Source organism: Chinchilla lanigera, unplaced genomic scaffold (genome assembly GCF_000276665.1).
Source record: "Chinchilla lanigera isolate Chin_1 unplaced genomic scaffold, ChiLan1.0 scaffold00035, whole genome shotgun sequence".
NCBI classification, from domain to species: Eukaryota; Metazoa; Chordata; class Mammalia; order Rodentia; family Chinchillidae; genus Chinchilla; species Chinchilla lanigera.
In genome coordinates this window covers 20449677-20474729 of record NW_004955436.1, presented here as the reverse complement: position 1 = coordinate 20474729, position 25053 = coordinate 20449677, and the positions used below count along the sequence as shown (strand labels likewise).

The 25053-nt window shown below is 39.2% G+C and overlaps 1 protein-coding gene across 1 annotated transcript in view; it reads right to left on the bottom strand.

The window, feature by feature from the left end:
* Txlnb (taxilin beta) overlaps window positions 1-25053 on the bottom strand; it is a 39154-nt gene that overhangs the window by 7029 nt on the left and 7072 nt on the right. Inside the window, exons 3-8 of the mRNA XM_005389259.1 lie at window positions 23619-23710; window positions 18211-18381; window positions 14289-14483; window positions 10139-10258; window positions 6963-7037; window positions 853-945 (exon numbers count right to left, since the gene is read on the bottom strand). Coding sequence (XP_005389316.1) covers window positions 853-945; window positions 6963-7037; window positions 10139-10258; window positions 14289-14483; window positions 18211-18381; window positions 23619-23710 — 746 coding nt within the window. The remainder of the gene's footprint in view (window positions 1-852; window positions 946-6962; window positions 7038-10138; window positions 10259-14288; window positions 14484-18210; window positions 18382-23618; window positions 23711-25053) is intronic.

Genomic DNA, 25053 nt, shown 5'->3' with positions numbered 1-25053 from the left:
AAAAATTATACCCAATAATATCAGTACCTCTTAGTTGTGAAAGACTTTCAAACAGTTTAAATACCAGTTAAAGTACATTAACTTATTTGAACTTCACAATCTTGTGAGATAGATAAAGAAAATAATGTCTCAATTTATAGGGAACAAATAAAATTTAAGAAAGGTAAGTGAATTGTGCAGCATGACTTGTTGAGTAAGACTACATCTAAGTTTGAATTCAAGCTTCAATCTTCTCATTTAGGACTTCTTATTCATATATTATGTTATATATCTTTCCCTTTCAGAAGGCTATATAGGCTGGGTATGCTGGGGCATGCCTGTAATCCCAGCTCTCAGGAGGCAGAGGCTGAGGATTGCTGTGAGTTCAAGGGTACCCTGGGATACAGAGTTCAAGACCAGCCTAAACTACATAGCAAGCCCCTATTTCAAAATAAAACAAAACAATACTATCAAATGGTATTTTCTGATCTAACACTTTATTTTTATATGTTTGTATTGAAAATTTTCTGTAACTGTCAGAAGATTAGGATTTTTTAAAGTTTGGTAGATTTTTTTTTTAAGTTTGGTTGACTTTTTTTTTCTTTTTTTTCTTTTATAAAGCTAGACATGGAGTAGAAAAGGAAGTATTCCTTATCAAACTGAAAATGTATCTTAGCCTTTTTGGATTCTTGCTAAGATTAATTCACCAGATATTTACCAATAAAATATACAGCCCAAACCTTATTCCTATCTATAAACATTTCATCGGTTTATTAAATGCACTGAAATATCTTCCAAGGGAAAAATAAACAAAAAGAATTGCCTGTCAAAATAGAAAATGTCAGTATTTCATGGATGATAAATAATACTCACTTTATCCATTTCCTGTTTGAAAGTAGCGAACACTTCATTGCTTTTTGTCAGCGTGCTCTGGAACTCTTCAAACCTTCCTGAGTAGAGAGTAAGCTGTAAACAGGGGAAAGAGTGCATGTATTTTAGGTCTGCTCTCAGAACAAAACAATGTGTCGTTGCTTATTATGTGGTAAGAAAAATGATTGAAAGGATTCTCACTACAATGTTAGTCATGTGGTATTTTTTTTGTTACAAGATCAATCTAGGTCGCTGAGCATGAGTGGAGTGCTCCTTTAAAGAAAAAGGACATAATAACTGTTTTCACTATTTCACTGTATCATAATATTACACCTGAGACCCTATGTTCAATCCCTAGTACCATTACAAAAATGATGAAGAAAAATATGGCTAGGAAATGGCCAGGGTTGGATAAGGGCTGCTGCAGTCGTAGGTTGCGCACCACTTTATGCAATTGCCGTTTCTGTTTTAGACTTCATAGTTTTATGTATTTGTGAATACTGTGTTTAGCCACTAGCAGTTGGAAATGGCCCTTTCATCAAAATTAGCTTATTACACTCATTTTCTGCAGATGGAAGTAATGAGTCTTGATGGAGGATGCCTTGTCTTAATTTGCACCGAAAATTATATGGGTTAGCATTCCTGAGGGTGTGGCCCATTGTAGGGATACCGAGACAAGCCATTGTGTCTCCTCATCTTTCATTCCAAGGCTTGCATTTGGAATGAGAATGGGGAAGCATGAAGAAGGAAAGTGTGTTAATACTTGATTGTTAGTGGCTAAGAAAATACTAAAATCTTGCTTTTAAAAACGATATTAGGATGGTTATGTTCTGAGTGAGAGAGAGTTAATATGAAAGATTCAGGTTAGTAAAGCCTCCATTTTCTAATTTGGTACTTTTGAGTGTCCAGAACGGTCCCAGGTCCTCACATGAGCACAGCAGCGTCTTGTGTGAAGAACAACAGGGACCACCCACAGCTGCTCTTGCTAGATGGGGATGGCTGGTTTGTTGCCAGCAGGAAAGTACCAGCTGACCACCTGGCGGTGTTTGGAGGGCTCTTCTAAAGTAGAGAAGAGCACACAGCCTGAAAGCCAGCAGTTTGGAGGGCTATCAGTCTTCAGCAGAGGGTTCAAATTGTGTGTGTGTGTGCGCGCGCGCGCGTGCGTGTGTGTGTGTGTGTGTGTGTGTGTGTGGAGAGAGAGAGAGAGAGAGAGAGAGAGAGAGAGAGAGAGAGAGAGAGAGAGAGAGAGAGAAAACCCCCTAGATTCCAGAAAATTACTTACTTAGAATGATCTATTGCTTAATAATTCAGAATAGTGAGATTTTAGTGAGGTAAACAACAAAATTTTTACATAAATCCTTTCCGTACTGTGCACATTTTTCAAATTGATAACAACAGCTAATCATTATTCTGAAACTGCTCATTCACCATAAGAGTATGTAAAAGAACTAAGATTTGTTTCTTATGATCTCTTGGCACACAGATTACACAAAACTCAACAAAGGGGCATCAGGGACTTCGTGTCCAGGAAGGTGCTCTAGGGTTTTACACACACACACACACAGGCACATGCACAGGCACACACACACACGGACACACACTGTGCATAAGATAATATTTACTCTTACTGTGTGCAGTGAAGTGCGACAGCCTGTTAGTTTGAGATACTCTACCCTAGTATTGGGCTGGATACCTACATTCACTGCACATTATGCAGTTGTCTCTGGTAAGAAAAACTACCCCTAGCAGGTAATAAGCTCTTCTATTACAGAATCTGTTCATTTGTGATCTTAGCCAAGCCCCTCCTCTTAACTTCTTCCCTTTTTTTCAGATTTATCAGTAATTCCACAGTTACATGGGGGTCTCAGAAACTGTGGGACCCTGAGCTGATCCTCCCAAGCCTGCTCTTCTAGCTGGAGTTGGAGGCTGAAGACAGGCAAGGGCAGGGGCGAGCCCACGGCTGGGCCCCTCTCCAGATGCAACTTTGACAGAATTAGCAGAAACAACCACACCCAGCACTTCAGCTTCCACCGAAGCTGATGGGCGCTAAAACTTTCTGGTGAGATAGTCCACACCCAACTACATGCCTCTTGCTTTTTCATGTGTACCTGTAGGCTATTTTTCCATCATGTCTCAAAGTAAAGTTACTAAGAAAAAAAACCCAGAATGTCTCTTGGTGAGTTAATTGGGGAGATGTTTACCTTTCTCATGTTTTCATGGTGCTGGCTTATGGCGTGAGGAAGACAGACACACCCAAAGTGCCCTGAAGTGTATCTTTCTTGTCATCACCTTTTCAAGGCTTTTCTAGAAACTGTTTTTATTTTTGTAGTGTTTTCCCTAAACTTTTCAAAAAATTTAACTGTGGTAAAACACACAAAAAATCCATTCTAACCATTTTAAACTATATAGTTCAGTAGTGTTTAGTGTGTTCACATTGTTGTGCAACCAATCTCCAGGATTTTTTCCCCTTGCAAAATGGAAACGTCATGGGCATTAAACAACTCCCCATGCCCTCCTCTGGGCAGCCAGTGCTTAATATTCTGCTCTTCTTCCTACTGACCTCTTTATCATAGTGGCAAAACCTATGTGGCTTGCACATTTCTTGGGTAAGCAGCTCCAACACCTCCTGGGTTGTTTTGTTACTTTTAACTGGATGCTTGTTCAATAGCATTTCACCTCTGACTATTTTGCTGACATAATGCATGTTTGGTTTCACATGAGATATTCCTACTCTCACTTTGGGATTTCAGAGAAGCATAGAAAGGACATCCAGAGGTCATGTGCAGTGGTTTTCCTGCCAGAGCCAAAAATAGAAGCAAACTGCTCTATGGTTAGAAGTAATGGTAATTGCCTCAATATTTCACTTTTACATGGGCCAAGGGAGACACACATTCTTTTAACTGAGCACTGGGTTTTAATTAAAAACATTTGTAGGGCACAGGAAACAGAACTGCGTCTAGGAATTGCTTTCAGCAAGCTCATGAGATCTGGTTTGGTAACAAGTCCTACGGCAAGAGCAGAAGGGTGTCTGCTCATCCTACGCAGATAAGGGGAAGACTTCTGATCTTAAAGATTGCAATTATACATTTTTAGCAGTTTGCTCACTGTTCTTTTCCCTTGGCTGTTATTTTGTGTCTGTGCTGTCAGACTGGCTTTCCGCATCTACTGCTGTCCTCATCTTTATTGATCTGACGAACACTCCATTTGTAGTGACAGTTGTACCCCATTGATCGTCTCTGACAGTTCCTCTATTGTCTCTGTTTGTATAATTGAAAGCCAGACATCCCTCCTCTAAGTGAGAAACGTGCCTTCAGCTGGCCAGCTGTTGTCTTAGGACTGAGAAGTGACTTCATTCTAGGAAAAGAAGACAACGTGTCTTTGATATTTCTATTGTTCGGGCCTTAGCGGTGAGGACAAAGGCCTTGGCCTCCTGCCACTTCCTCTCCTTCAAGGACAGTGTGAAACTGAAGGAAGTATTTGAGTGGTATGCAAAATCATCTGCAGGAGAGTTTGTTTTCCAAGGTTTAAAAGTTTTTATTTATTGATTTATTTATTTTGGTTGGGGTCTTCCTGTGTTGCTCAGGCTGGCCCTAAATGATCCTTGTGCCTTAGCTCAAGTGATCCTTCTGCCTCAGTCTCCAGAATAAACTGGGACTATGGGTATGAGCCACCATGCCCACCAAAAAATATTTATTTATTTATTTATTTATTTATTTATTTTTTGAGGCAGGGTCTCACTATGCAGTTTAGCTGAGCTTGAGTTCATTTTGTAGCCCAGGCTGGTCTCGACTCAAACTTGCAATGATCCTCCTGCCTCAGCTTCCTGAGTGCTGGGATTACAGGTGTGCGCCACCACACCCCGGCTCCTACCTGTGAAATAACATACTAGCTTATACTAGCTTGTGCTCTCAATAATCATTAGCATTGTTATTAGCAACGTTGTTAACACTATGTTGTTAGTTCACTTAGGTAGAGATTTTTGTCTCTCTGATTGATTACTGTATCTCTAACATCTAGAACCATTTAGTAGGTGCTCAATAGATATTGGTTGAATTATTCATGCTTAGGGACCAGGCACTGAGTTAAGTGCATTGCATACATAATTTGATAGCACACTGCATATATTCCATACTACTGACTCATTATCCTTTTAAACATTAAATGTATGAATAATTGCCACCCACAGTTGAGGAGTAAGAGCTCATATGATGTTAGAAGCAACAGCATTTTACAGTAGCTGTGGCCTTAAGTGCTGCTGTTTTGGAAATACTAAAAAAATATGGGCCTCACAGAGGTCAGAGGACTCTAGCTAGGATCACTGATTTATGACAATGATCTTCATATTACAGACAAGGAGATTTAAAATCCGAAAAGTTATAGGTGAGTTCCCAGGGTCACACAGTTTCTCTGTAGAAAGATCAGGACTCTGACACTGTTTTTAGACACAGTTCAGGACAGTTCAGAAATGAGGAACTGTTGCAGATCTAGAATGCCTGGGAGATGCTTTTCTCAAGTTTGAGGCGTATAGTTGGGAAATTGGATCACACTCTATATTTTTATTCCACAGATCATTAAAAGCTTAAATTCTGATACCAGCTGAATGAATCACTGTTTAGCCCAGAAAACAGTACTAACCTACTCTTTTCAAGCTCATTGTCCTTATTTAGCATAGAATAGTAGAGACTGTGTAGTGGATGATGAGAACAGTGCAGAACTTCAAGTATTGTCCATTGTTTCTCTCATGCTCTTTTTTAGAAATTAGGCAAGGACAGATCAGAAGCCCTGGCTTGATTCTCGGGGTGCCCCCACCCCTAGACAGTAAGGTCATGCTGCTTGCTCTGTATCCTGGTTAAAGACCCCATCTGCTTGCCTATCCCTACACAGCAATGTGATGGGCTTTGTGACCCCCTTAGGATGGATTTGAGTAACTCACAGCCCTTTGATTCTACTAAAAGTCAGAAGCATCATGTTCCCAGTGTCTAGGTAATTAGTCTTTAAAACTGTTTTTGTATATTTTCAGAGAATAGATCCTACTGAAGAAGACAATTTATCATTGCATTCTCTATGCACATTGCAAGAGTATACTTTAGGAAAGTTAGATGTGAAAATGTTTTCTGTGTTTTTGTCTGTGCAGTGGTATAATCTGTTATCTAAAATTTTGTCCTTTTTTTTTTCTTTTGTGATGAAAAGATATTCATTGAACCTGTTCGTTCATACAATGAGTATTGTTTTTTACAGTTGAACAAGGATTCTATAGTCAGCACATAAACATTTACAAATCTTAAATTAATGCTGCCTAATGTGGGAGGCGTCTGATTTCCTGACCTTCTGTGAATTTGCTGTGTGGCCTCACATTCCCCTTAGCACTTGGACATTTCTCCCAGCAGCAGAGAAAAAGTTTGCTGTGGCTGGTGTCAGGATGGTTCTGGAACCTGATGGGGAATGTTTGGGAGGAGGGGCAGAGCCCCTAAGGGAGAGGGGGAGGATGGACAGGCCTGGCTTTCTCCCTGAGGCAGCTATGTCAGGCACCTTAATTTGGGCCCAAAATAGGAATTCCAGTAGTCTAATCAAAACATGAATGAGACTATGAAGCCAAATAAAAATGGCTCCTGACTTGCCTGCTACTTCCTGTCATTCTCTACTAATAAGGCCAAGCTCTGACAGCACAGAGGCCTAGGTGCTCACTTTATTTTGCATAAAAATAATAATGAAATATGGGGACATTTCAGGAATTGTCAGTTACGAATGGTACATCTGAACCGTTTACATTTTCTTGCACTTTAGTAGGGTAATAGGGGAGGAAAGAGACAGGAGATATGGACAGATAGGTGCAGACCTGGATGTTAACTTCCTGTGACAGTTTTGGTACCATCGTCCACAAACCTTTTGACTGGGTGGCTGGTAAGGAGGACATCTTTTTCCTAGATATAATACAGTACTGTGCTTTTAGTTTTTCTTAAAAGCCATAAAGGTGAAGGTCTTCTCCATTTGCACACCCCCAGCCCCCTGTGTCCCTGTCCCTCGCCCTATGAAAAGTGCTGGGCTACCATTGGTCCTATCGTCTTGGAACCAGTAGGAAGAGCACACTCATGCATCCTTCTCTCCCGCATCACCTGAGCCTGCAGCACTGTCTCCTGTTCCTTCAGCACCTTAGCCTGAAGTTTCCACTCTGCTGCCTGATTCAGCAACTGTGAGGAGAGAGAATCAGTGGAATCAGCTGCTGTGAGAAGAGAGAATGCATGGAAACAACGCGATTTGTTTTTGAGATGATCATTTGCCCATAATGTGTACATAAAGCAATTTCTTCCTGTGACGCTTCTTCAGTATTTTTTGGTAGACCTTATAAAAAATTCTAAGGAAGCTAAGAAAACAGTCTAAAATATTTCATTTTAAATTAAAAGCTAGTGTTTTGGTTTGTTTAGGGTTTTTGTTTTTTGTTTTTTTGGTTTTTTTTGCTGTGCTTGAACCAAAGACTTCATACATGCTAGGCAAGTATTGTTCCACTGATCTTCATCCCTAGACCAAGATTAGTGGTCTTAAGGAAAAAAAAAATGCCTCTAACTCAAGCATGAATCATACAAAAGTGAACCTCCCACTAAATTCTGGATTCTTCTCTAGCAATCCTTTCTAGGCATCATCAGCCTCGCTTGAATAGACCCAGAACCTCCCTACCTGAGCACTGTTGCAAGGAAGTGTTCCTTTACATTAACCCAGAATTATTCTTTTAGATCCTATGCTCTACCGCAGCACGCCAGTGCGGTAGAAATGTCCCCTCTTCCTGACGCAGGGCTTTTATCATGCATTGCAGTCTTCTCAGGAACATGTTAACAGGCAGATCCCTCACAGAGAGAATGACTTAGAGTGTGATTAAAATCTGTCCTTGTAGGAAATATAGTTTGGGTTAGTGTGAGAAACAGAAATTTGACTTATTTTTCTAAATACCACTCTCTGGAGGTTTACAAAATAGGAAGCTTTATCGCTGTCCTACAAGGTATCCTTTCAAACACCGTAAAACATGGTCAGATATGGGCAGAGTCAGGACCTCATGTGTTAAACTGAAAATGCTATTTTAGCATGAAACTGATATACATATGTAAAACATGTTATTTTAACTAATATGTTAATTACCAACTTTGATGTGGTCTGTTTTGAGTTAGGGTCTTATAGTAAGAATTCAGAGTTTTATTTATTTTACAAAATTCATACCTATAATGTGTCGTATAAAACTTCTAGGTTTAAAAAAAAATTGTATTATAACCTAAATATAGCCTGTAAAGTACAGCTGATTGGTCCTATGAGAGGCTAGGGGACAGCTGCAAAATAGAACTCCAGTGCCACCTCTGGGCATCTGGGGAATGTGTGTAGGGGCCTGCTTCTCCAGATAGTTGTACAGCCTGTTTTTAATGGGTGATTTCGGATCTAACAGGAGGTTAGTGGCTGGGTATTCTGTTTTTGTGGGAAAACCCCCACTGCGACTCATACTGTGACTCTCAAAATGAATTACAAGAGCTGCAATCCAAGCAGATGGCCACCTTTGAAGGGCTAAGGCAGCTACCCCTTTCTGACCCAAGTCTGTTGTTTTGCTGAATGAGGGTAGAAAAACTAGACAGTGTGCTAGTTTCCTGCTAAGGCTGGGTCACCACAAATCTTCTCTCTAGTCTCACATATATCTTTGCTCAGTTCTTCCTTTGTTATACCTCATGTGTAGTAAACCAAGTACTGATATCCTGCAGGAAGCATATTTTATCTATGAGAATAAAATTTTTCTTAGGTTTTGAATAATGAATATTTTATTTATTACTCTGTGAGCTAAATTGTAGATGGGATTAATAAAATAATATTTCTCTTAAGAGAAGATATTTCCAGCTGAAATTATCCAGTGGTCATAAGTTTGTATTCTTCACAATTCATCTTTGTGTTTCTATGCTTAAAAACTGAAGTTATTTTAAAATTACTGTTTTATAAATTGGAGTGATTCTGGTCTCATTTTAGAGAAATGAAAAGCTTGTGATCAAATCCTAAATGCTCAAATTTTAATAACTGGCTTATTGGTTGTGTCTTAAATCTCTCTGTCCCCACAAATGATGCTTGCTTTAGTTTAAACATCTGTAACCCACCTATGAGTATGAAGTGCTGTTACAGAAAGCTTGGGCTTTGGGGACAAATGCTCTTGGATTTAAAACCCATCTCGGTCACTTAGCTGTGTATGACCCTAAACAAGTTGCATATCCTATTTAAACGTCACTTTTCACATCACAGAGAGGTCCTGCGGTTTTTGGAGGATGCTTGGGGCTGCTAAGATCAGTATACGCCACCATTCATTTTCTTTGGTCCAAAATTCGGACATCACCCTTGACTCACCCGCTTCTCATTGCCATCTTCTTCAGAGCAACAGCACTGCCTGTCAGTGTACATCGAGAAGCTTCTATCCGTCTCTATCTGCCCTTCCAAGCTGCCTCCTTCCTAACTGAAGTCATTATCGTATCTGGTCTGGATTGCTATAATAACCTCCTCTCTTCTTGTTCCTCTGTAATCCATTTTCCACCCGGGAGCTAAATTAATCTTTTACAGATATAAAGCAGGTCATGTCACTTTTTTGCTAAAACCGCTTAATACTTTCTCATTATGTTTAGAATACAATCCAAACTAATTTTCAAGCTGTGCAAAACTACACAGTTTGACCCTTGCTTGCTGCTGCAATTTCATTTTGAATCTTTCTCTCAGTTGGTCAACAGGCTCTTGCTTTGCTGACCTTTTCCTATTTCTGGAGCGTGCCAGGCTGTTCTCAGCCTCAGGACTTTGTCACCGTTGCAGACACTGTTGGTGATGACTCTCTGCAGCATCCCGCCTTCAGGGAGGCCTTCTGATCACCCGGTCTAACCTACTGCCCCCACCTTGGTCCCTTCTCAGTTTCTCCTCATTTTTCTAATAGCACTTTTATCTGGAATTACCCCTCCTTGTATGTTAGCTTGTTACCACCTGTCTCTTCCTAGTCAAACTCTATAATCTCCACGATGGGAGATGGCCCTTCTCTGCCTTGTTCACAGCTGTACTGTAGGACCAAAAATAGTGCTCAGCAGATAATAGACATTTGAGAAATACTTGCTGAATGGCTACTCTATGTGGGAAATGGTGTCGATACAGGGCTTCATATCAAGCAGCCTCATTAAGTTCTCCAGAGAAGCTCAGGTTCTTCCTCAATCAATGGAGTACTCCTTGACCATTATCAAAACTGAGTTTCTGCCACCTAGGTAGACCAGATATGCACACCGACTAAAAGGATAAGTACATATTCCTTCTCTCGATTGTGTCGCTCCTCTGCTTCTTTCATCATTTCTTGTGCCTGCTCAAGTTTCGCATCCACCAGCTTCTGCTGCAGTTCTCTATGTTTAAATATTTTGTCCAGGTGCTAAGGAAAAATAAAATAAGTGTAGAAAGCATGGCTTAGTGCTGGTTCTTAAAAATGCAAAATAGAAAAAATAATTCACCTGAACACACATTCTTTAGATTTTTAAGACTTAAAAAATAAAGGAGGAATAAATGGACCTGCATCACACGGGGCCTTATATGAAGCCATAAATTGATGAAGGCCCACATCCTCTGCACCATACAAACAGGTGGAAAAGGTGGAGGCACCAGGGTTCAGCATACCTAAAACTCCTAACTTTATTTTTCTAAATTTGGTAGCCATTTGGTATTTATTATTCTAGACACATAGACAGTGAATCTATACTACAAGGGCTATAGCACCGTCACTTAGTATTTTGGCTTTTTCTGTGAATATAAAGCCTCTTTTAACCACAGTATTAATAGAGCTTATCATGGTGTGTTCTCTACATTTTTGCCTCAAGGACTGTGAGAGTGTCTTGCTTGGCATGCCAGCCTGTGGTTTGGGGCTGGGAGTGAGGACTATCACCCTGAATTCTCTATTGCTCTGGTGGTGTAATAGTCTGGAATTCAAATGTCATCTGAAGGTCCTCTGCTAAAGGGTTAGTGCTCAGCTTCGTGCAGTTATGGGGTTGTAGGAAATATAAGAGGTGGGGCCTAGTGGAAGTTCTTCTAGTCATTAGGGGCATGCCCTTGAAGGGTGTAGTGAGACCCCCACCCCTTCTACTTTCTCTCTCTTGCTTCCTGTTTGCCACAAAATAAGCAGCTTTGTTCTACCACATGTTTCTCTCCATGAGGATGTGCTGCCTTGCCACAGGCTCAAAAGCAATGGAGCTAGTTAATTCTGGACTGAAACCTCTAAAACTGTAAGCCAAACTAACCTTTTTTTCTATATAAGATTATTATCTCAGGTATTTAATAATGGAAAGCTAACATAGGTAGAGGTTCTAGGACCAAGGCTCACAGATGGATTGATATATTGCATCAATTGATGTGCAGTGTCCTCTACACCTGTTGACCTCTGGGCTTGCCAGATGAAGAGAAGTGTCCATCTCTTATCTCAGTGTGAAGAGTTTCTTAGTTATTGGGAGGTTCCATTAGAAAGAGTACATGTGAAATTCTGTCCTTAAAGAAATATCATTCATAATAGCCTTAAGAAACATCATTTAGGAATTAACAAGGAAACAAAAGAACTCTACAAAGAAAAATTCAGTACTCTGAAAAAAGAGATCAAAGAGAACATTGGAAAATGGAAAGATATCCCTTTTTCCTGGATAGGAAGAACAAATATTGTCAAATTGGCCAAACTATCAAAAATGAGATATAGACTTAATGCAATTCCAATTGAAATACTAACAACCTTCCTCATAGGCCTAGAAAAAACAATCCTAAAATTCATATGGAATCAGAAGAGACCCAGAATAGCAAAAGTAAACTTGGGCAGCAAAAGCAAAGCAGGAGGTTTCATAATTTCATACTTCAAGTTATATTACAAAGCTAAAGTGATGAAAACAGCATGGTACTGGGACATAACCAGAAAACTGGATCAGTCAAACAGAAAAAGGGATGCAGAAACAATCCCAGGCAATTCAGTCATTAGATTTTTGGCAAAGGGCCAAAAACATACACTGGAGGAAAGATAGCTTCTTCAACAAATGGTGCTGGGAAAACCGGTCATACACACACAGAAGGTTGAAGTTAGACCCATATCTCTCACCATGTGCTAAACTAAAATCAAAATGAATCAAAGATTAAATATTAAAACAACACTTAATTTTCTGGAAGATAAATTAGGTGAAACTCTTGAAGATACAGGCATAGGTAAGGACTTTTTGAACAGAACCATGACGGCACAAGAAATAACATCAAGATTCAGCAAATGGTACTATATTAAAAAGATTCTTCACAGAAAAAGAATAGAATGAAGAGACAAACTACAGAATGGGAAAAAAATGTTGCTAGCTACTCCTCAGTCAGAGGACTAATATAAAAAATGTACAAAGAACTCAAAAAATTTTGGACTCCTCCCCAAAATAAAAGGCCTAGTGAAAAATGGGCAATTTAAATAGACACTTCTCTTAAAACATACAGATGGCCACTAAATACATGCAAAAATACCCAACATCATTGGCCATGAGAGAAATGTAAATTAAAACAACACTGAGATTTCATCTTACTCCAGAAAGAATGGCTCTTATCAAGAAATCAAATAATAATGAATGGTAGTGGACTGCAGGGGAAAAGGAACCCCTTTACATTGTGGATGGGAATGGAAAGTAGTACAACCACTATGGAAATAAATTTGGAGATCCCTGAAAAAGACTAAGAAATTCCATTCAACCCAGCTATTTCTTTTCTAGGTATCTTCCTAAAAGAGTTAAAGACATCATATTACAGTGACACGTTGATACCTGTGTTTGAAGCAGCACCATTCATATTAGTTCTTGGAAGTGGCTTCCATATCCACGAATAGATAAATGGATAAAAGGCATGTATAGCTATACAATATGGAATACTAGTCAGCAATAAATGAGGATAGATTTGAATCACTGTAGGAAAATGGTTGCCCCTTGAGACCAACATGTTAAGTGAAGTATGTCAGACACAAGCACAATTATCACATGCTTTCTCTTATATGAGCAACCCAAAGTATAAATAATTTAAAGAGCAAAATAAAAGATTGATAATATGAAAGAGAGATAAACCCTTGCAAATGCGAAAGGGAACTAGACATGGAGGGGCAAGAGAAGGGAAGGCAAGGGAAGTTTAAAAAATTAAGATATTATGTACAAGCACCAGCTCCCCACAATGAATGTAACCATTATGTGCAGCAAACACGTACAAAGAAACACAAAGAAATTCTGTCCTTGGGCTTTACAAGAAATCAACCCCAGGATTGCATAACTAGTTTATGAAGCCATTCCACCAGAGGTCTCTTGGAAGAATGTGGACATTTTACTTTCATTTCTTCCCTTGTGCTGTAGTGTGAACCTCCATTTTGGAGTGGTGACTGATCCTTGTAATGAGATAAAATGGTAGCATGGCATTTTGGCTTACTGTGAGGAGTTGCCTTATTTATGTAATGTTATGACCCTACTCTACTAGCTTGGTCTTTTTCTTGAGAGTCCTAGCACACTGCCAACAGAGCTACTTTAACTATGCTATCTTACTTTTTGAAGTAGAGATGTAAAATTTGAGTGGGAGGGGAAAGAAATATATCAAACTCTTGAGGGGTGTCTGGGGTATTAAAACATGTTAAACATTAAAATATAATTCTGAGGCAACAGAAGACCCTTATTATCTATCTATTGTAAACCACTGACAGCAAAAGTCTTTTTTTTTGTGACTATGAGTGATTTAATCTCAGAGCCTCTGCTTCCCATATATAAAATGTGGGAAATAGAGCACTTTCAAGTGCGTAAGGAAGTTGAGGCAAAGAAATGGTATACTGTACACAAGTTCAGAATTTAGCATACTGTCGGACACAAACTAAGCATAAAATAAATATTATTATAATTATTCCATTATTAACACTGTTGGCTTATAGGATACGTAGACTTCAGACCCTTAATTAGAGGACATGATAGTTTTATTTTTTATTTATTTATTTATTTTTATTTTTTTAAATTTTTCTCCGGTACCGGGAACCGAACTCACGACTTTGCGCTTGCCAGGCAGGCGCTTTTTGCCGCTGAGCTAAATCCCCAGCCCTGACATGATAGTTTTAAAGAAGCGAATATGGGTTATTTTTTTGAAACATAGAAAAGATTTTTAAAGGGCTGAGAAATACTGATTTCAAGGATAACTGAGTCTACCCTACTTACTGCCTTTATGTTGCAGTGACTCCAGTTTTGAAGAAATCCCATAGCACTTCCAGCCAGATATTTTGCACTACCATCTGTCTTTATTTTGGCCAGCAAAAGAAATTCAATCCTAACAATTAATCAGTTTTCAGATTTGTGCATAAGTTTCTTATTAATCAAGGTCTCCAACTTCACAACCCAGACCCAGATCTATATGTAGCAATCCAAAGCCTTTGATGTGGCCCTCACCTCCTCTCTGAGTTCATACTGATCGATGATGCTTTTCAGTTTTTCTGCGAGTTCTGTGTTCTCCTGACAGAGCTTCATATTTCGCTCACTCTGCTGCTCTATCTGGGCCTGAATATCTGTCAGAGTAGTCTGGAAATGACTTGTGATCTCCTTTCTTTTCTCTTCTTCCTCACGTGCCCTCTGGAGGGTTTCTTCCTGTGGATAAAAGGCAAATATTTTATTGTAGTGGTTTAAAAGATCCCCAGGTTTGGACAACCCAAAATGAGGTTAGTGAGATATTTTTTTTTTTCTCAGTTCATTAAGCTAAAGTTGCTCAGCCCCAAAATACATGTATTAGCAAAGGTTGCAGCTGTGAGTATATAGCCACTCAGAGCAGGTGCTGTGAGAACCTCGAGTTTGATCTCGGTGATGAATAGGCTTGTTTTAAAGATGATAGGTCTCTTGCTGAGTGAATGAACTGCAGTGGTTTCTGACAAATGTGTAGTCACACGGTTTTGCTCTCCTAGCTGTGGGCTGAATAAAGGCTACTCGGCTTTACTTGATTGATAGGACACATCATAAGTTTCTTTGATTTTGTACTAGTAGAAGACTGAGAGCTCTCATACTCCTTGTTAAAAATCATGGCATATTAACCACATAATTGTGTTGGCTAAGTTTTGTAAATACAAGTGATCACAAAATAAACTTTCTCTTAATAAGAAGAAAGTACTTTCATCAGAAAGCTTAATAAAGGAGACTAAGATAACTATAGACCAATAAAAGCTATTCAAAAAAATATAAAAGAAAATCTTTTCAAAGGTACTGGAAATTTTACTTCTGGAAGAAGCATCATTCTATGTGTTACATAGGGTAATTGAAATATTCAGTGTAAATTTTGAATTTGAAAGTACTATTGAGTTTCAAATCTCTTTAATGCTAAGATGAAACATCTAATTTTCCCTCATTACTCTTTGTTAGCATTGAAGAATTGGAAATTAACTTTTATATTATTTCTGTTCTCTTTTCTTCTAACTCAAAACTCTCCATTCATTACTAACCGCTAACAATGTGCTCGGAGTCTCTATCTGGATTGAGGATTGTTTGCTTTGTGATTGTCCTTATCATTCTTTCAGCATGAAAGGATTTGATCTTGCTACATTATACCAAAGATAGACACATCACAGACAAATGATGCAGACATTTCGGAACTCCTTTCAGTTCTGATTAATTGTTAATATGAAAGCTCGCTTCATTATTGACAAGTAAAATTATATTGTGGCTTCCCAAGTTCAAATTATGTAACAGCGTTTTTAAAAGAAATAATTATGCTAACAGAAGTAATTTCGCAAATCTTTATTATGATAGAATAATGTGATCAAAATAAAAACTGATGCTGAAAATATATGCTCTGGAAATATCATTGGGTTCCATCTTTCCTATGTAATATTAATACATTTTCTAACTCTAAAGTGGCCATGAGAATCATAATTCTTTCATTTGTAAACTTTACTAGATGACAACTTCTCAGGGATTTGTAGAAGATATCTGTTTTTCCTAACCTGAAGAAGTTAACTATTTCAGATATTGTTTCCCTGAATTTTGGATACTAGTGCTTGCTGTATATATTTTATCAAAATGATGGCTGTCAGTGAAGAGCAACTGAATGTACATATTATAGTGATTATTACTTCCCCTTTCTTGATATATTTAGAAGCCAACAAGATCTGAATTATAGAATTACAGAACACGATCTAAATTCCATTTGCATTTATACGTATTTCATCCATGAATGAACGAGTAAAGAAGAGAACCACTGCATACTACCCAGAAAAATCTAAGCCTTTCACAGAAGCTGGGTACGGAAAGAAGGTACATATGTTAGGATGGCATCAAACACACCAGACCATCATAGCACCCCATCTGGGCCCACAAAAGGGCATCTTACATTTTTCAATGTATTGTTTTTTGATGAGGTATAAATAAATCTAGCAAATTAAAAAATTTAATAGTGTTTAATAGTGAATAGTTTTGTGGAAACAAGCATGTCTCAGACTTTCACGGGTCTTTCTAAATTATACTAAATTGTGGGGGGTTTGTGTATATTTAATTCACCAAAGAAGCAGTTTTAATGAAGACTAAAGATAAGGCCTATGACTGTAAAAAGATGTGGTTATGCATTCTCTTTCTGCATATTCCCGAGCTCTTAGCACATGGGATTTTAGATTCAGGTGTTGATGCTGTCTCACTGGTGAGACAGATAAGCTGACTGTTCCACAGATAACACTATAAAGTTTGACAAAATCTGAGAAACAGCTACTTAAAGGTATTGGAGGGTAAACAGAATCAGACAGATTCTAGAAAAAAGTTGACACCTGTATAAAATGACTGTTTCTCAATTTTTACCTTGTTTAGCTTGAAGGAAATCTATAATTGGCAAAAGAGTGGGAAGGGTAAAACTTTCATAGAAATCCTCCCAACTTATTGTGTTTATGGTCTGAAGGAGTAAGAAGTCTAGACATCTACAGCCACTGAAAAGGGAGAGGGAGAGTCCTGGGAAATGATCAGGGAGAACCCTAAATTCTGTGCATAAACCCTGCCCAGATATCTAACTGTGAACCACAGGTGTGCAGGATAGATTCAAAGCAGCCTAGCTATAGAAAAAAGAACTGAAGTGAGTTTTAGCTGTCGTCCAAGAAGCAAAATTTGTAGTTTGAATCTGACCAAATTATAGTAATTGGTTAAAAAAATAATATTCTTCAGAGGTTTACTAGCTGATATCTCCTCACTTCCTAAGCCAGAAGACTTACAGACACAGAATACCATTACTTGAAGACATATTTTGAGTTAAGAATTATTTTCCTATCTCCAGGCTCCCATCTAGTCTGTGTTTCTGATGGTCCTTAGTGCAGTCACTGAAGAGATCCTGGAATCTCATCTCCTCGGACTTGTAGTTTCAGAATTAGAGTTCGTCACACTGGCCTCCTGCTTCCTAGACACCAAAGACGATGTGGAGTATGGGGAACAATTATCCTTTCTTACTTTTCCAGCTAACTCTTTGTAGAAAGTCGGCAACGATTTTAATGTCTCTATTTCTCACAGTAACTCCTTTTGAACACCTCCAGTAGTGGCTGTCTCACAGGAATATCGGTGTTTAATCAGTTACTGTTTATAAAAGCTTTGGGATCTTCTGTGGGAAGGGTACTGTGAGCATAGACGGCATTATCTTGGAGAGCCCTGCATCATGCTTTATTGAATGGAACGAGTGTCTGTGTGTAATCAAATTAACCACACTGCGAGGGGTTTACACTGTAATTAATGAAACCCATGCAGACTGAGTGAAGTGATCAGTCTATTATTTTTAGATTGAATAATTAAGTCTGAAGAACTGCGGTATTTTTTTCAAGTAGCTTCTTCTTTTCAGATGACTATTGACATTTGGCTCTCATTCACACGTTTTCATGTCAATTAGCTTTGTGCCTCTTTATCTCATGCCATGCAGAGATAATTATATACTATAATATGGTAATATCATTATGATATAAGATACTGACTTTTTACAAATACTTTACATCATAGACTATGGGCTACCTTCAAAATAGACTCAATCTAATGAGCAGGTGTTTTATCAAGGGTCTGTACTGCATCTAGCACTGTGTGGACACCTGATATAGTTTCCCCAGCCGTACAAGTATTTCTCAGCCATCTAGGCACCGATGGTACAATGCCCATTCTACGGAGGAAGAAACAAGCTCAGGGAGGTAAAATAACTTCCTGAAAGTCGCAAATGAGCAAGTGGCAGAACCAGCATTTGCCCTTCAAACTCTCTAAGACACAGAAACCCAAAACCCCAAAAATTTTGGGTTTTTTTTTTCCCACAAGCAGCAGAGGCCCAGGTCTTGAAGCCTGCGTGAAAGTGCGTCTTTCCAAGCTGGGGGACACGTACCTTCAGCGTCTTGTTGTGCCTCTGCAGCTCTCGGCACAGACTCTCCAGTTTGCTTCGAGCCAGGATAGCTCTGCTGTGTTCACTCTGTAGCTGGTCTTTTTCTTTCTGGACTTGCACCTGTTTCTTTTGTAGGAGTTTTAACTTCTTTTGCTCAGTGCGATGTTCATCCAGCTAGACACAGGTTTGCACATGTGAAAGAAGATGGTAGGAGTCACTTTGGAGATGACGGAAAAGGAGCGAAACCTGGAGACCACTCTGGTTATTTGGAAACTCTTTTTGCTGATATCTGTCCTTGTGAAAGTACACGAACTTCATGAATGTCTCATTTGCAGGACTTGTAGATATGGTTTTATAGAATGATACTTATAGGTTTTATATTATTATTCATTATTTTTATTGCATCTGCTGCACAGACTCTTTTTTTTTTTTTCTTTGTACCAGGAATTGAACTCAGGACCATGCGCTTGTCAGGCAGGCGCTTGTGCCGCTGAGCTATATCCCCAGCCCACGTCTCAGAATCTGGAAGTTGCCAGAATTTATGGCAATACCTTGCATTCTGGCAGTGGTCAAGAGTTTGTTCTGCTTGGGTTACATTTTGTTCTCATAATTCTTCCTTGAAATAAGCTTCTAGAGCTTTTTTTTTTTTTTAAATAGGAAAGAGAAAAGTAGCCTCCTGGTACACAGATAATTTTGGGTTTTGGGTGTGGGAAAGGAGAAGAGACAGTATCTCTCAACCACATAAACTTTGAAAGGCAACTATCTGTAGGGTCCCCTGCTCCTGCTCACCCCTGCAATCCACCTTCCTTGCCTGTTGAAGATCTTGCTGCCCTGGTTTCTGGCAAGCCCAGGTGAGCTTTTCTCAGACCCCTCCAGTAGCCACCACTAAAGTACCAAGGATGGCGCCCAGTGAAACCAATTTACCCCTGTTCTTTCCATCTGAGGATGCTAAACTTCTAGGGTAGCATTGCCAAATAGGATACAGGACAGCCAGTTAAATTTAAATTTCAGATAAATAAGGAATTATTTTTTAGTGTAAGTACATCCCATATACTGCATGGGCTATATTTTTACCAAAAATTATTTGTTATTTTTTGAAATATAAATTTAACTGGGTGTGATGTATTTTTATCTGCTCACTCTGGTAACACTCTTACAGGATCCTAGTCCTTGTGCGGAGTACGGGACTCAACCTCCACACACCTGTAGCAGAAGATGAATTGACTCTAGGAGCATCAGTCTCAGACGGACCATTAGTGCGGCCACATTCAAGCACTAGCATTTTGTCTTGAGCTGTTTTCTCTGCCAGACTCTGATCCCTTAGTGCCTGAATGATACTTAAACCAGGACGGTCCTGTTCCTAACAGTGACCTTGTTGGCTAATAGGAAAAGCCATGGAGAGGCCCTGGGTGCTTCTAGACCCAGGCTGTTCCTGGCGCCTCACAGAGCCTGGTGCAAATGGACATTCATGCCACATAAACCCCAACCCATGTCTTAGCTTCTCTGGTCCTGAGCTACACGAACAGGCCGCCACAGTTTCTTCAGTTCACCTTTTGTTTTATGCTCTTCCTGCCTCCCTGCTGTCACCCTGAAATAACCACTATAAGCCCTTGTCACAGAAAGCCCAGAACATACATAATTGATATTCTATCTTCATACTTGTGCAATTTCTTTTTCTTAGTGGAAATTAGCATTAGGAAAAAAAAACAAACCAAGAACCATGTTACTAAAAATATTGATTAAAACTAATATCCTTCTTGGAAAGTCAATGATCCTTCATTATATATTTTTCATATTAAACTCTTGTTCATAATGTAAATGTAGTTCCTTCGTTTTGCACCCTAGTTTTTAGACAGGTGAAATTTTGCATGCTTATATTTAGATTTTAAAGGACCATATACTTTCTTGAAATTTATATATTGTTATTATTGTTATTCTTATTGTGGTTTATACTTCACCCTTTGAAGATTAAATCATATGTCAAGACTTTTAAATGTCAGTACTGCTGACGTATCTTTGGGCTATATAATTTCAAACTGTGCAGTATCCTGTACATTCTAGGTTGTTTAGCACTACTGTTGGCCCCTATCCGCTATACACCAGTAATGCCATCCAACTGTAATATCCAAAAATGTCCTCAGACAGAGAGGCTTATTGTCCTTTGGTGGGCAGAAGCGCCTGTTTGGGGAGCATTGCCTTATGTGGCTTTTTCTGAGTGTCAGGAGGAAGATACCCTATGTGCATATTAAAAATTGAAAGAGAGATGATTTGTGCTGCTCATTGTGTATGTGTGTGAGTGTGTGCGTGTGTGTGTGTATGTGTGTGAGTTTATTGAAATAGTTGAGACTTTTGTGAATGCATATGAATGCATGGAATTTCTTAATGAATGAAGGCTAGCATATAGCAACACAACCAACCTCAGCCAAATGCTGGCTGTGATTTGCGATGCATTTAGGGATGGTTGCTCCTGTACAACTGTAACGGGCAGGTAGGATTTTACCTACAGTCTCCCTTGCACTTGCTCTCTTTGCTAAGTAAAACTGATGCCAAATACTAAACTAGAATTGTATTAGTGATATTACTTTAACTGCATAACACTTGAAGCAAATATTTTTCTTACACCATTTCCTAATTTAGTCATGAGATGTCCTTATTTATTAATGAACTCATCCTTATTTATTAATGAGTACAAGGGCAGATACTATTACAAGATTCATATTTGTAAGGATGAGTGAGGTAGAGTGGCAGTTTGATTCACAGCTTTGAAGTTGATGATTTATTCTATATTAACAATTATGTTTCAGACATTTTCTCATTAATACACAAATCAGTGAGCAGGAAATATGTTTCTGTCTCCAAGTAAAAATTGGAGTTCCTCATAATTTTTTTTTTTTTCTGAAAAGGAAATGTAGTGGGTCTTCTGGGTCAATTTTCTTCTCATCGTTTCTTCTAGAGTGATCTTTTGGGCTTTAAAATTTATTAAGAGATGAGATATATGCCCAAATATAATAAGTAAGATCTGAATTGAGCTAGGGTCCCTAGTGAGGAACCGTGGGTAAGAGGGTGAGTAGGCAGAGAGAGCCCTGAGACTGGGGTGAACAATCGTGGTTGATGCAGAAGTCGTGGCCGGGCTGGAGAGCTGCTGTAGAAACACAGCACTGTGAACAGCATCTGTGCTCGTCTGGGACGCCGCTCAGTCCGGCCAAGTATAGAACATGGCGCTGGAAAGTGACTCGGTAAGAATGGGTCAAAAGAAGGGCAAAGGCCAGCCAACGGGGAGAGCACTAAAAGGAGGCAGGATGGAGAGGTGAGACTAGCGAGGAGGAGGGGGAAGTGGGGCCAGATCTGAAGGGAAAATATTTTTGACACCCGGACTTATTTTGCAGTATTTTAAATTGGTAATACCCATCGCTAAACAAAGTGCAGTTACACTGATATACTTGTTTTGTAAATCCTACTGCTCTTTTGGCAAGCAATATAGACATAAAGCTTAAAACTCAAAAAAGCACCCGTCCTGTTTGATTTAGTATTCCCATTTCTGGAGCTTTCTCTTAAAATCAGAAAGGAGAAGGAACAGCTTTAATGCATGGTGACATTCACTGTGGCAGCATGTGGTATAGCGAAAGAGTAGGAGGAATCTAAATGTCCCTCAAATTAGTGACTCTACGCGCAAAGCCATGTAATGTAATATGACACAACATTTCCAAAACATCCTCATGAAGGCTGTGCACTACAAGGAAAATGTGTGTGCCGTGTGAGCCAAGACAACCAGGTATCAACTCTTATGTACCTTAGAGCAGTGAGTGTAAGATGTGTCTGCATGCATAGCGGAACTGGAAAGGAACATTCATAAAACAGTCTGAGTTTTAGGTGATGGGATTCGAGACTTTTTCATTTTGTTTTATGCACTCAGCACTTTCCTGTCATCATGGTGCGGTTTATGTGATTGATTAAAATTAATGAAAAGGGGGCTGGGGATATAGCTCAGTGGCACAGCGCCTGCCTGGCAAGTGTGAGGTAGCTAGTTCGATTCCCAGTACCAAAAAACAAACTTAATGAAAAGGTATTATGGGCAGAATGAAGCAAGTAGGCCTCAGGCCTCAGAACTAAGCAGTCGGGCCTTAGGTCTATTGCATGACAGCAGTATCAAGGTAGAGGGAAGGAAAAGATGGTTAGGGATTGTAGTACTTAAGTCAGAGTGAGAAACAAAACAAGTTACTCATGAAATTTTTATCCATTAATTAAGCATGGAGAGTTTGTATGTCAGAAGCTTATGCAGTTTTGGAGGTCCTTAAACGTGAAGATAATTAGGTGAAGGGGCCCTGTGAGTGAGAGGCCCCAAGCTGGAGCTTCTTTAGCAATAAGATGTATCTACCCAAGTGAGGGGATACAGTTCAGCCAGCTGCCTGGAGGATGGTTTTGCTCTGTGTAACCTTAAATTTTATTCTCTTGATATTACTTCTCTAGAAGAAATAAATTAATTTTTTTTTAAAGAAAAGAAGCAGAAATAAAAGAGCCGTGCACTGTTTAGTTTTTCTAGAAGATATCACATCCCAGTTGTGAGTCCCATAATCTATGGGGAGAGTGTAAGTGTCTCAGACATGTTCTCACTCATCTTCATTTTGGAAACATTTTGTGAGAGTCCACTGCAGCTAGATGTGCCATCCACACTAAGCCCTTCGCTTTTCTCCAAGTGACCAATTGTAAAGCACCAAGGAGCCAAGGCCCTTCAAGAACCCTTGGGTGGTTCAGAGTGGCTTCCTCCTGCTGTTGGCTAGGGGATGGCAATGCTGGTTATTGACAGGAAGGCTGCCTGTAGAGCATGTGCGGAACCAGACACCAAACGACCCACATGGAGCACTTTGCCATTGTAGGGAAGGGATCAGACTGGGAAAAAAACATGCCATGAACCAAGGTATGTACTCGGCCTTCCTCCCTTGTATAACTCCTGAAACCCTTGGTACATAATTGAATTAAAGTTTAAGATTGTTTAACTTTATGTTGAGAATATTTTTGTTTCATTGAAGAGTTGAAAAGAATTTTAAAATCTCTGTAATTTTGAGTTATTTATACTTCTAGAAATATTTCATTTCCAAAATTATATACATAATTGAATATATTATAACACTATTTCCTTCCTTCCTTCCTTCCTTCCTTCCTTCCTTCCTTCCTTCCTTCCTTTCTTCCTTCCTTCCTTCCTTTCTTCCTGTCTGCCTTCCTTCCTTCCTGCTTGCTGTTATTTGTCAGTTTTTCTTTTCTTCAAAAATTCTTCTTTTATGAATTCTAGCTTTGGCTTGTCTGAAGTAAACAGATATGGTCTATAATGATATATATGAGAAACTAAGAGTATCCTTTTTTTTAAGCTCTAACTACAGTGTCTTTCTGACAAAAAAGTTAATCAAAGATCTTACCAATTCAGCATATTTCTTGAATAAAAAATCAAGCTTTTCCTCAGGTGTTTGCAGCTTGTTCAGATTTTGCATTAGTAGGTTGGCTTCTTTGCCTTAAAAAGACATAGAAGAACATTGAATTTGTAGTCAGGTGATACAGGCTGGTATTTCAGACTGATTACAAGCAAGTTAAGTAAGCTGGCCAAGCCACTAATCTATCAGATGGTCATTTTCTTTTCCTATAGAAAATGATGTCACCTACCTTGCAGAGGAAGTGAGGACGTGTTCAGAAGCTTGTAAAAATGTATAGTACAAGATCAAGTTCGCAGTAGACTTTCAATAAATATCTGCTGTAACAGCAGTCCCCAGATTTTTCATCTCAAGTATTAATATTCAAAAGATATAATATACATCAAAGCACTGACTCTATGGAAGAGCAAATTACTCATTTTCTCACTTTAATTAATGAAAAGAACAAAACCAGACAGTTACCATTCCTGACTGGCATGAAATAGCCAGTGTCTATAAATGGTCTTAGTAGAATTCCATCCAGAAGCACAGATACGTGACAGTGTAGTGTGCTTGCTTTTCTGCTGTAGTTCTTTTAATATCCCCTTCTTCTCTTAGTTTGGAAACCAGCTCTCTTCTCACAACGCATAAGCCCATTCTATGAGGTTTGGGTGAAAATATCCTGATTCTGGGGCTGGGGATTTAGCTCAGCAGCACAGCGCCTGCCTGGCAAGCACAAGGTCATGAGTTTGATTCCTGGGACTGGAGAAAAACCAAAAACCAAAACAAAAAAGAAAATACCCTGATTCTATTTCTGAGCAGAAAATACAATTCATATAGAAAAAAACAGAGCCAAGACCAGGAAGGCCTTTGTGTCTCCATGATTCTGAGCTCAGTCTTCTCAGGCTTTGCTTTCTCCCAGCTGGGCCTTAATGTTTGTTGCCCGGCTCATTTTTTGTTCTTGGTTGGACTTTATGCTATGTTTTAAAACTCATCTGTTCATGATTATTTATCAGGGAACCTCAGAGTGTTTCTTTTCTCCACTCATTATTCTTCCGTTCGTCTTCTTCTTGGTGCTTTGTCTTTTTGTGGTACCTAGAAATCCTGTCTTCAAGTAACCATTCAGGCGGGGGTTAGGAGGGAGAAGTGTGGTGCTGTAGCTCACACTTACCATGAGTAATGCCTTTTCCAGTAATCTGGTCAAGATAGAGGGTTTTTCTCATCCTCACCTCTATGCCCAATCGGAGTAGGGTGGTAAAGCCACCCAAGGGAGCCCATGTTTTTTGATATATATCTGCTGAAGAATTTACTGACTTTGACAGACGTTTCCCCCAAAACCAGACATTTCCATTTGGCTAGAGTATCTGCTTCTATTCTGGAGAGGCGGATAGATCCTGGAATTAGGATTGTCAGATGAAAAACAGGGCATAGGACATCTTTATACTAA